This window comes from Megalobrama amblycephala, linkage group LG23 (assembly GCF_018812025.1).
Source record: "Megalobrama amblycephala isolate DHTTF-2021 linkage group LG23, ASM1881202v1, whole genome shotgun sequence".
NCBI lineage: Eukaryota > Metazoa > Chordata > Actinopteri > Cypriniformes > Xenocyprididae > Megalobrama > Megalobrama amblycephala.
The window spans coordinates 26,361,429-26,373,436 of record NC_063066.1 but is presented as its reverse complement, the minus strand read 5'-3'; the positions used below and the strand labels follow the sequence as shown (position 1 = coordinate 26,373,436).

Below are 12,008 nucleotides of genomic sequence, written 5' to 3'. Positions count from 1 at the left end.
AGCGTGAATCTCATGAAAACTGTCACGGAATGTCCAGATCGTATTTCATTACAAAATTAAAAAAAGAAAAAAAAGAAAAAAGAAATTACATTTAGCATAAAGAAAATTAAAGTATAATTTTATTATTATTTAATAATAATAATAATAATAATAATAATTAATAATAATTTTAATATTATTCTTCTTATCCTATATCTATATCCAAAATTGTTTCCTCTATCACTGTAAAGCTGCTTTGACACAGTCTGCATTGTAAAAAGCACTATATAAATAAAGGTGACTTGACTTGACTTGTTCAGAAACCCCAGTATTGACTCAGAAATGGAAGTCAAATTCATTCCAAAATGTATTTTATGTAAGATGTTTATCAAGTCATCCTATATTCCTCCTGTCTTCAGGTCCTCCTGGGAAACGTGGACGGATGGGCAGAAGAGGTGACCCTGGTGAGTGCGATCTATTAATTTATATTCCCTGTGCTTGATGTCTAGCGCCTTTCTATAAACATTGTTACTAGTATGCTTAATTTATATTCATTAAATGTGACAGGGAGGAAATCCTCAATGAATGTGGTTTTGAGTCACCATAGTCCCTCTGATGATTCAGAGGTATTAAACTCAGACTGATGATGACTCGGCCATACAAATAAAGATGCTGATGTATTTCTAACTGAGCTATAGGGTAGACACACATGTGGCTCTCAAGGCCCCAGGTTCAGAATGATTCAAAATGATTCATTGTCACGTCAGTTGCTGTAGAAGCCATCAGTACAGCTTGTGAGTTTTAAGAAGGTGTCCAGATAATATTTTACCTGAAAACATCTATGACCTCAAGTATGCCATAACATTATCTTTGGATAATGTGTACAGTTTGTACAGCAGAACCTATATTCACCTCCTGACCAGATCAGATTAAATCTGGTATCGCGGCGTTCCCATGCAACTGGCATTTGGACAGGATGACAATTCTTTACATCTGTTTTTCAAACTTGTTCCAGCTCCGCTGCCCTGGGAGAGGAACTTCAAACGCTGGCAGAACACTTTATTTACATAGAGATAGTGGGTCATTTTGTCACTAAGTTCGCTAGATGTGGTTCTGTTTAGCTGTGCCTGCTTGTTGTAGTTTGGGTCGTAATGCAGGCGGGAAGAGTCAAATGTGGGGAAATGTTGCACAACAGTCTGTTTGTTTCTTTAGAGTGTGAGAGAAAATATGGTTGGAAAGCTGGAAGATATTTAGCAGACTAATGAGCACAAACATTAGGCAGGTCGCATACGTCCATGATAATTTAATCGTTAAAAAGCGCTCATTCAGTTAGAACCCTCATCAATTAAAAGATCAATCTTTTTACTGATGAATTTTGATGTCCGCAGTTAGCTCCATAAAGCACACGCACATTCATATTCTTTAATTTCTCTTTAACCATCTTGCACTGCAGCTAACTGGGAACATTCTCAGGGAGAACAACAACATTAATAGAATGTTGATTCTATTGAAGTTATGTGGTCTTTAATAATGTTCTCAAAATGAAAACGAATTCAGAGAACATGCAAAAGTAACATTCCCATATGTTTGAAGAATGATAAAATTGAATGTTTCCTTAAAGGATTAGTTCTCTTCTAAATGAAAATGTCCTGATGATTTACTCACCCCCATGTCATCCAAGATGTTCATGTCTTTCTTCAGTCGAAAAGAAATCAAGGTTTTGAGGAACCTTTTGATGAACCTTGAGGCAAAAAATTTATCTAATTTTCCTCTCCAACTTCAAAATCGTCCGATATCGTTGTTTTACCTTTTTTTTTTTTTTTTTGGCTTAATCTTTGCACGTTCGCTGGATCAGACACTTAGACACTGGATCGGTACTTCCGCCTACCTCACGCATGACCTTTGTAACGTGATTACGTCATGCGTGCGGATTGCAGAGCTAGTGCAATTTAGAGAATTTGTGGTTAAAAAGTATATACATTTTTATTTTGTATAGAAAATGACGAATCGTTTCGCTAGATAAGACCCTTATTCCTTGTCTGGGCTTGCATAGAGCCCTTTGAAGCTGCACTGAAACTGCAATTTGGACCTTCCACCCGGTGGACCCGACTGAAGTCCACTATATGGAGAAAAATCCTTAATTTCTTTTTGACTGAAGAAAGACATGAACATTTTGGATGACATGGGAGGAAATTATCAGGAAATTTTCATTCAGAAGTGAACTAATCCTTTAACATTTTCATAACCAAAAAATAAAAAAAAATAAAAATGAAAAAAACTGGATACTTTGAGCGTTCAGAGAACTTTCAGAAATAACATTTTCACAACTTAATGGGAACATTAGTGAAACGTTCTTAGACGTTCTTAGCTGGGTAAATGCTTTCCAAATGGTTAAGCTGTTTCATTCACAATGGTCAGAACTTGACTGTGCTGAGTGAATGTTTTCTTTAAACTCTTAAGAGGAGTAAGTTCTGTCAGCGTCTAGACGTGAGTAAATACCAACAACTTTCTGCCTCATAAAACTTCAATGTGCCTCTTAAACCTCTTTGTCTCCTCTGAGGGTCATAACCTGACATAGATTTCTGTGCCATTTTGTACCAGGAAACATTTATTTTGATAAAAGAGTAAAGGTGTGTTTTTCGTGTTAAAATTCAACTGAAAGTTTTTTTTTTTTACACGTCTCTTTGCTGTGTTTCCTTTTTTTTCAGGACCCCCAGTAAGTACCCCATCCTCACACTTCAAAATAATGGCATGCAGCAGATATGAGCTCTGTATTGTGGTAAGGCTGACAAAAAGTTTGAAGGGTGAGTCATAAAAGCTGAGAAACTGCTTTCAAGTTTTGGAATCTTTCATAGCTCCTGAAATGTTTACATTTGAGAATATTTGCAATTTCTAGAATCTTCACATCTAAACCAAAAAATTAGAATTCTAGAATACTCACACCAGTGCTTCTGAGATTCTAGAATAAAGTTCTAGAATAATGATAAAAAATATGTAATAAAGTTTTGGAATGTTAAGCTGAAAAGCAGAGCAGCTTCTAGAAGATCCAGTGCTTCTGATATTAAAGTTCTAGAATCTTCACACCAATGTTGATGTTCTGGTATCCAACAAAAGTGTAACACAGTGAATCAACAGGTTGCAGACTGTCTGACACCTGCTTTAGATTTAGGTTCAAATCAAGCCGTCGACACCTTGTTTTAAACAGATATGTGGCTTCTAATCTGTATTTTAGCACGCTGTCATGAAGATTTCATTGAAGTTTAATGCTAGCAGATGTCAAATTGTGTGACGGCTTTCAAAATTTTAACAGTTTAGGTTAGTTTGCTGACTTTCACATTTAGTTTCTGGTCTTCTGTAGAGCAGAGGTCCACCGATTTATTTACTCAGAAGTCTATTGCAATGTGAAGAAACTCTAAAACACAAAGTTTTAATTTATAATTCTGCAAAGTGCTGTAATCCAACTAATAAACAAACAACAGAGATTTACTTTGCGGAAAGACTGACAGGTTGTTAAAACTGTTGAAGTAATTAAAACATGTACGTTTGTTCTTCAAGTTCTGATTGGTTAATCAGAATAGTTTAATCTAATTGTTTTGGTTTAACTTTTTAATCATGCTGAATTTAAGAATATTTCTCTTTTTTCATGAAATTGAACAACTTCTTTGGATTATGAAAACTGTCATGATGTTATACTTTATTAAAATAAAGGTTCTTTATTGGCATTGACGGTTCCATTAAGAACCTTTAACATTCATGGAACCTTTCCACTGTACAAAAGGTTCTTTAGATTAATTAATAATAATAAAAAAGGTTCTTTTAAGAACTGTTCACTGAAAGTTTCTTTGTGAAACCAAAAACAGTTCTTCAATGGCATCACTGGGGAACCCCCCTTTTGGAACCTTGAGATTTGTAATCTTTTTTATTCTAGTTTTATATTTACCTAATTTTTCTTTGCACAGGGCAAACCTGGGCGCGACGGTTACCCGGTAAATGTTCTTTAAATTATCTAGTTTCTTTCTTGTGTTTTAATCTCCATCTTGTGCTATTTTTCCTTTTCTTATTGCTTCAATCACCTCCTGTTCACTTGCTGCTGATGTCAATTTTCTCTTTTCTCTCACTAAATATCTGTGCAGCTCATAGAGTATATTTTCAATATCTTTTAAACGGAACATGAACTACATAGCATCAAGAGTTAGTAATAGTGTCTAAAATCTGCAATAAAAAGTTTCAAACTCTTCTACTGATTAGCTCTATCTCTGATGAAGAATAAGCTCTTTCGCTGGTATTTCTGCAACATGGACGATAATGATGCTGAGTTTCCTGGAAAGAATGAAAGCGCTCCTGGGCTCAATTACGTTGGTAATAGTGTTTCACTGTTGAAACCGCTATAGATTCATCCCCTTGGCTAAACCTGTGTCCGGGACAGCAGGCCAGAGACACTTAGGACTTTTAGTTTATAATTTCCTGGTTTCTTGAACCCTGAAATGGAAAGTACAGGGAAAGCAGTCTGGTGTTTAAAAATGAATTGGTCGTAGACAAAACATCACATATGAACTGTGACATATGGGCAGATGTGCTCCGATCTGTCAAGTTTATTTGTGTAAAAATAAAAATACATTTGCTTGGTAAACTGTGACTCATAATTGCATCTTGTATTTCATTTATGAAATAAGCCCCAGTCAAACAATCAACAGTCAGTTTATATATTTTTACTACCTCTGTTTATGTAGATACAAACATGAGATCAATTCTTGGGGTCCAAACAGATTTCTTATTGAATTGGATCATTGTTATGATTGTATAATCTACTATAGAAGTGGTCTGGTGGCCTCTAGTGGCTGTCAGTAGAACAGCGGACAGCAGAATGATAAGCAGCAGGCTGTTCTGGAACATGTCAAGGTGAACCTGGGGTCAGATTGTGGTTAGTCACAAAACGAATGAGGCTTTGTACCTTGTTTTGTCTGCGCCTTAATTGTGGACCCTTTGGTTTGGTTGGTTTGGCTCCAAATATCAAGAGATGTTTAGTTAACAAGCCTTACTCACCTCGCGGCGTGAAGTACAAGTTCAGTTGGGAATGTGTTTGTCTGGGAGTTCTGAGTAAGCCTTATTGTACCTCTTTAGCCAATTATACTACAGATACTATTTATTACATTACCACTTCCTGTCTCTGTGCCTATTATCTCTACTAAAATCAGACTGATGTTTGTACTGATATGCAATGGCATATCTGCTGTAAGATCAACTTCTAGATAACAGTCTATGCCAGGCTCAGGCTGGGTCAGTCATGCCCAGCAAATTAGTATCAGAGGTACACTCATGGTTTTCCCAGATTTGTATGTCTGCCGGGAAAAGTGTGGCTAATTATAGACAGGTGTGTGTGTGTGTGTGTGTGTGTGTGTGTGTGTGTGTGTGTGTGTGTGTACATGCTACCCACTCTTATTCTTGAAACAAAGAAATGTCTAGGTCATATTTCGCTCTAAAATCAAAAGACGTAAAATATTTTTTATTGTTCGTTATATTTTTAATTATTTTATTATTTTAGTTAAAAGATAAGTTCACTTCTGAATGAAAATTTCCTGTTAATTTACTCACCCCCATGTCATCCAAGATGTTCATGTCTTTTTTTCTTCAGAAAGAAATTAAGGTTTTTGAGGAAAACATTCCAGGATTTTTCTCCATATAGTGGACTTCAGTGGGGTTCACTGGGTTGAAGGTCCAAACTGCAGTTTCAATGCAGCCTCAAAATTATGTCGAATGATGACGAAATGATGTCATTTAAAAAAAAAAAGAAAAGTATATACTTTTTAACCACTAATGCTTGTCTTGCAGTGCTCTGCAATGCTCCACGCATTACTTTGAAAGGTCACGTGTGACGTTTGGTCGGAAGTAAGCAGTAGGGCAAAAAACTTCCCCTCCAACTTCAAAATCGTCTGATATCATTGTTTTACCTTTTTTGGGTAAAGGGCGTTTGGCTTAATCTTTGCATGTTCGCTTTGTAGACACTGGATCGGTACTTCCACCTACATCACACATGACCTTTGTAACGGGATCACAGAGCTAAGACAAGCATTTGAGTTTAAAAAGTATATACATTTTTATTTTTTTTTAGAAAATGACAAATCGTTTTGCTAGATAAGACTTATTCTTTGTCTGGGCTTGCATAGAGCACTGCACAGAGAACTGCAATTTGGACCTTCCAGCCGGTGAACCCCACTGAAGTCATGTATATGGAGAAAAATGTTTTTTCCTGGAATGTTTTCCTCAAAACTTAATTTCTTTTCGACTGAAGAAAGAAAGACATGAACATCTTCGATGACATGGGGGTGAGTACATTATCAGGAAATTTTCATTCAGAAGTGAACTAATCCTTTAATTATTTAGGTATTTTTATGCAAAAAATAAATTATGCAGGATTGTTAAAAAATTTAGCAGAAAAAAAAAACTCATTAATGTAGTAAAGTAATGAAACTCATCCTGTTCAACTATTATTGTTATTATTAGTAGTAGTAGACTATTGTTATTAAAATCATAGATTAACTTTAAAAATGTGAATTGCAATTCAGTCACCACATAACGCTTATATCACAAAATAGTCACAAAATATGGAACTTTGAGTCTCAGACCTTTCCAACAATATGTTTTGTTATATAGAAAAAGTTTTGTTTATAAAATAGTGCAGTAGATTTTTTGATATGAAAAATGACTAGAGGGACGAGCCTGCTGAAAGATTTCAAAATACTGTTATATGCATATCCTTCTTCTAACCCTAATTGATGGAGTGTGTAGCTTTTCATATCTTTAACACCATGTAGGAAGACACATCATGGCCATATTCCAGGATGACGATGTCAAAAATTGATGCACTTCTTGATGGAAATGACATCACAACTTTTATTTCCATCGAGGTGCATTCATTTTTGGTCAAGATCTTGTATTGGCAATATAAGAGTCAAGCACTCTGTAAAGTCTTCTCCAGCACATCCCAAAGACTTTCAATGACTCAGAGGTGCCAATTCATGTGTGAAAATGATTCTTCATGCTCCTTCCCAAACATTCTTTCACAATTTAAACCTGATGAATCTTGACATCGTCATCCAGGAATATGGTCTTAATGTGTCTTCAAATCTCAAATCTAGGGTCCTCAAATCTGAATTTATATATTACCAGGTCATTTCTTTATGTAATTAATGTTATTGTTATTAAAATCAGTTTAATATATTAATAGTTTCATAAACAAACACTTGCTATTTACTTATTTATTTATAGAATTGCAATAATGGGAATGCTATATTTTGAAAAAAGAAATTAAATGTATATATTGAAAAAAAAAACAACAACAAAAAAAAAAATACCAGAGGCTGCACTGACACTTTATTTGGCATGAAGTACCACATAGCACCTCACTATGGTTGAGATCAGATTTCCTAAACTGGAGCATGTCCATTAGCATCTGCCAAGCCTCGATATCATCTGGAACAGAGCAACAGGTGCTTGTGTGAACTCGCCCCAAATCCACATCCTTTACGGTTTACAACGCAATCTCAAAATGCTTTCGGCTAGCAACTGTGAAACATACGCTAGTGATTTCACTCCATTCACCAGCAATAGCAGAATTCGCGTCTTTTAAACAATCCCCTTTACTCCCTCACGGCATGATTGTTCTTATCCTGTAAACTGGTTTGACAGACAGTTTGTGTTAACTTACGTCATATGGCGAGGATTATTAATGACAAAAAGCAGATGATTTCAAGTAAATATAATTTACACTCTTACACTATGCCTGAGGAGTTTAGCTGACGAGCAACAGGAGCCAAACAGGAAGCGTATGCATAAATGCTTGATGCAGGTAGATCCAAATTAATTCTGTTCTGTAAGTGTGCTGGGTTAATGTTACTTGCATATATGAGCGCAACTTGTGTGTAGATGCCTCGCCATTGTTCTCATATGCTCAGGTGGTGCCCACATGCTGTCGGTGCTCATTTGAGGCCATGATTTGATTAGCAGTATCGTAAACAGTCTGTATTACATGCAGACGTGGCCGAGAGCGCCTCTCACGAGACTGTCTTTGGCTTGATCTCTTTGGATTTGAGCATGATCCTTTTGGATTTGTCCGGCACAAACTGTGAGAAGAGTTACTGAAGGAGATTGCTAGTTAAGAAAGATCCAGTTGCATGGTCACATACACCACTTTTAATTTCTTCAGTATATCTATTTTACCTAAAATACCTAGTATCATAATTCTTGTCACTGAACATCAGAGCCTAAATGTGCTGAAGGCTTTTTATGAATCTTCTTGACATGGTAGTGTTTCTTTTTTTAAATCCAGGAACTTCTTTCTTGGCGGGCTGGTGGGAAAGAAATGAATGTCACATATCCCAAAAGTATTTCCATGTACTTGAAGTATAAAGCAGTCCAATAAACGATATTCCCTTCCAAGAAGAAAGGAGAACAGAGAGATGTGGAGACTTCATGGACATTGGATCCAGATGAGGGTTCGTCTCTCCTTGCAAAGTCACAAAGGGATGAGATTGTGGTTCATGCAGAAAAAAGAAACCGCATGCGTCTCTGTCCGTTATCCATTTCAGTGTCTTATATAATTGGCCTAATTGGTTTCCTCAGTTGTTGGTTGGACTTTGAGATATTGCTCTTCAAAATTAATGCACACTTGGCGGACTAAATGATTGGATAAGTCTGATTAAACGTGATCATGTCAAAAAATACATGGATAAATTGTTCACAATAATATCTACACCATGCTTTCACAAAGCAGATAGGATGAATTTTAATTTAATGCCGACTTTAGTATTTTAGTCTTCTTCATCTAACATCAGGAGAGCTTTATACTTAAATTTTTTGTAACAATTTCCAAATCATAAATAAATAATAAATAAAATTGAATTCGATATATATTCTCTGAAAACAAGTCTTAAAGGGGTGGTTCATTGCGATTTCATTTTTTTTAACTTTAGTTAGTATGTAATATTGCTGTTAGAGCATAAACAACATCTGCAAAGTTACGGCGCTGAAAGTTCAATGCAAATGGAGATATTGTCTTTTAAAGAATTCAAATGGCTGGTAGGGACTACAAGCTTCTTCCTGGGTTGGTGACATCACTAACCCTAGAATTTACATAAACCCTGCCCCCGAGAATACGAAACAAAGGGGTGAGGCCATGTTACTGCATTACAGTACACAACAGAAATGCAATAGCATTTCATAAAAGCAAGATGACAGCATAAGTTATAACCGTAATTAAACTAAACTATACCTGTTCTATCTTCATGTAGCATATATTCTCTGGCTCTGTAGGAACTTAAAACAGTTCCCACACGAGCGATTTATAGATTATCATGACGGAATATGCTAATCAATGACTTTAAGATAGTTAACTCCACATCAGCTACATAAATTCATCAACTAACCATTCAGAAACGTCTTGTTGCATTCTACATGTTGTCACTTCTTCCTGAGTCTCTCCATCATTGTTCGACTCCGGTTTGAACATAAAAGGCTGAACAGTTTCTGACATTTTCAGTGAGTCTGCCTGAGGTAATGTGAGGCGCTGCTAAATGATAACAGGAGCTCCTGAAACTCCACCCCCTTTTGAGAGCAGCAGCTCATTTGCATTTAAAGGGACACACACATTAACGGAGTGTTTTTGCTCACCCTCAAAAAGTGACAAATTTAACATGCTATGAAAAATTATCTGTGGGGTATTTTGAGCTAAAACTTCACATACACACTCTGGGGACATCAGGGACTTATATTTAATTACATTATACCACCCCTTTAAAGGGTTAGTTCACCTAAAAATGGGTTAGTTCACCTAAAAATGAAATTTCTGTCATTAAGTACTCACACTCATATCGTTCCAAACCTGTAAGACCTTTGTTCACCTTCAGAACACAAATTTAGATATTTTTGATGAAATTCAAGAGGTTTTTTTTATCCCATATAGAAAGCAACGTCATTCAAGGTCAAGAAAAGTTGTAAAGACATCGTTAAAATAGTTAATGTGACTACAGTGGTTAGACCTTAATGTTATGAAGCGATGAGAATACTTTTTGTGCGCAAAAACAGAACAAAAATAACGACTTTATTCAACAATTTCTTTTCTACCCTGTCAGACTCATACGCATTTGACGCAGTTCAGAGCATCCGTGTTTATGTCTGAACACCGGCTCATTATTGGTCGGCTCCAGCGTCAGCATCACACGTATGCGTCGACATAAACTCGGAAGCGCTGAACTGTGTTCATTGCATCAAATGTATCAAAAAACACACAGCACAGATATTGTATATATATATATATATATATATATTCATTATTAAAAAGGAGAAACTGAAACAAGGATATACGAGATATCTGCAGACATATAAACGTAAACAAAGCAGCGCTTGCTTACCATTTAGAATATAAATTACAGCCTTCTGTCTGTGCCATCTTGACTTACTGGCTCTTTCATCACTTTCACTTTAATTCTTGTGCACTGACTTGTTTGTTAAACTGAACATCCAATCAGAGTTCCCACTCTCACCGGCGACACGACGCCGATTCAAAATTCTGAATCAGGCAAACTGCCGCCGACGAGAGCCGACGTGTTGAACACACTGCAAAAACTAGCCCGACAGGCGCTTGACTGTTGGCTTGGTGTGTCCCGGCCTTATGTTTGAGCTGTTTTGACTGAAAGCAACTTGCACTGAAGCATCTTAAAATATGTCAGTGCCATTGTTTTGTCTCAAGATGCATACCAGAAATGGTTTTTTTTGTAAGGCAAGGTTATAAAAGCTACTTAAATGTCCTAATTGAATTTAGGTCTAATCCTGGCTTAATCTAAACCCTGTCTGTCAAATCAGGCCTTATGTCTTGTGCAATATTTCTTCAAGTAAATCTTGTTTAGATTTTTTTACTGGAAAAATGCAATGCATTTAAAGGCTTAAAATCAGATATTATAGCAATAAAAGACATTTTTGCACTGTCCAACCCAAACACAATATGTTAAGTAGGTGGAGGCAGTCAAAAACTGTGAAAGATTCTTTTGATTAAAACATTTAATTCTTGATTTGACTTGAAGGGCTCATTGATACAATCCCCCTAGATTTCCCTCGCAGCACCATTGAGCCCACCACGAAGTCCAATTTTAGCAGGAATGCTTTTGTAGGCTTGAACTCAAAGCGTTTCGATTACCCTGTGATGAATTTGCGATTTATAGCAAAGTTGAAAAACTTTAATGCTGGCAAAGGGCAACAGACAAAAAAGTCATTATTTCATTTTCTCTATGTTTTACTGGTAATCCGAATCCTCTTTCTCACTCCTTTGCACTTTGTGGTTAAATATATGTGGTAAATCTGTGCTACTTTGGAATTTTTCCCTGCTGTTCCTCCTTGGAATTCAGTGGTCCACACAACAAAATAAAATATCCAGGATTAATCTTCATTTAATTGTTTTATGAGAGGTTTTCCTTGGAGGTTTTGTACTTCGTTTGGCCATTTGTTATGTTGCAGGAGAAGAATGAAAAGCAGGTTTAGAAATAACGGATGAGTTTGATTTTTTTTTTTTTTTTTTTTTTCACAGTTACCAACACTCTTCAGGGGGTCATAAATTGAGTTGTGTTAGTTCATGTGTGGCATCCATATGGACCTTCAGGTGCGAGACAGATAACAGAACATTTGTAAATGTGAAGTATACATTCTTGGATTATAATGTGAGTGAGGTTTGTCCATGCAAAAGTCAACAGTGGCCATGTTTCTAAGATATTTGAGGAAGAAAACCTTAATCCCCCAGTCATTTTGATGGATTATTCAATTACAAATGTAGGAGTCTTTGGCCTTGAGGATCAACAGATTGAGACCCAACAACAGTGACCAGTGCAAAGACTGATCTCGTCCTCACAATGATGAACTTAAGGGGTCTGAGACCCTGGGTACTCTGGTCATAAATCAGAGTAAGATGTTTTAGCCGATTCATTCATTTCTCCTCCAGGAAGTCCGCTGGCATTGACCTGTGCACATGGTGTCTGCTAACCATG

General features: G+C 36.3%; 1 protein-coding gene across 9 annotated transcripts in view; it reads left to right on the top strand.

The window, feature by feature from the left end:
• Positions 1–372: 372 nt before the first annotated feature.
• The window catches only part of col23a1a (collagen type XXIII alpha 1 chain a), a 50,093-nt gene continuing 38,457 nt past the window's right edge, over positions 373–12,008 (top strand). For 6 of the 9 annotated variants that reach the window (XM_048175822.1, XM_048175821.1, XM_048175816.1 and 3 more), the window contains exons 1-3: positions 373–443; positions 2,688–2,695; positions 3,939–3,965. In XM_048175822.1, the coding sequence (XP_048031779.1) occupies positions 422–443; positions 2,688–2,695; positions 3,939–3,965 (57 nt within the window). In that variant the 5' untranslated portion in view covers positions 373–421. The remainder of the gene's footprint in view (positions 444–2,687; positions 2,696–3,938; positions 3,966–12,008) is intronic. The other 3 variants (XM_048175817.1, XM_048175824.1, XM_048175819.1) reach the window with 2 other exon arrangements.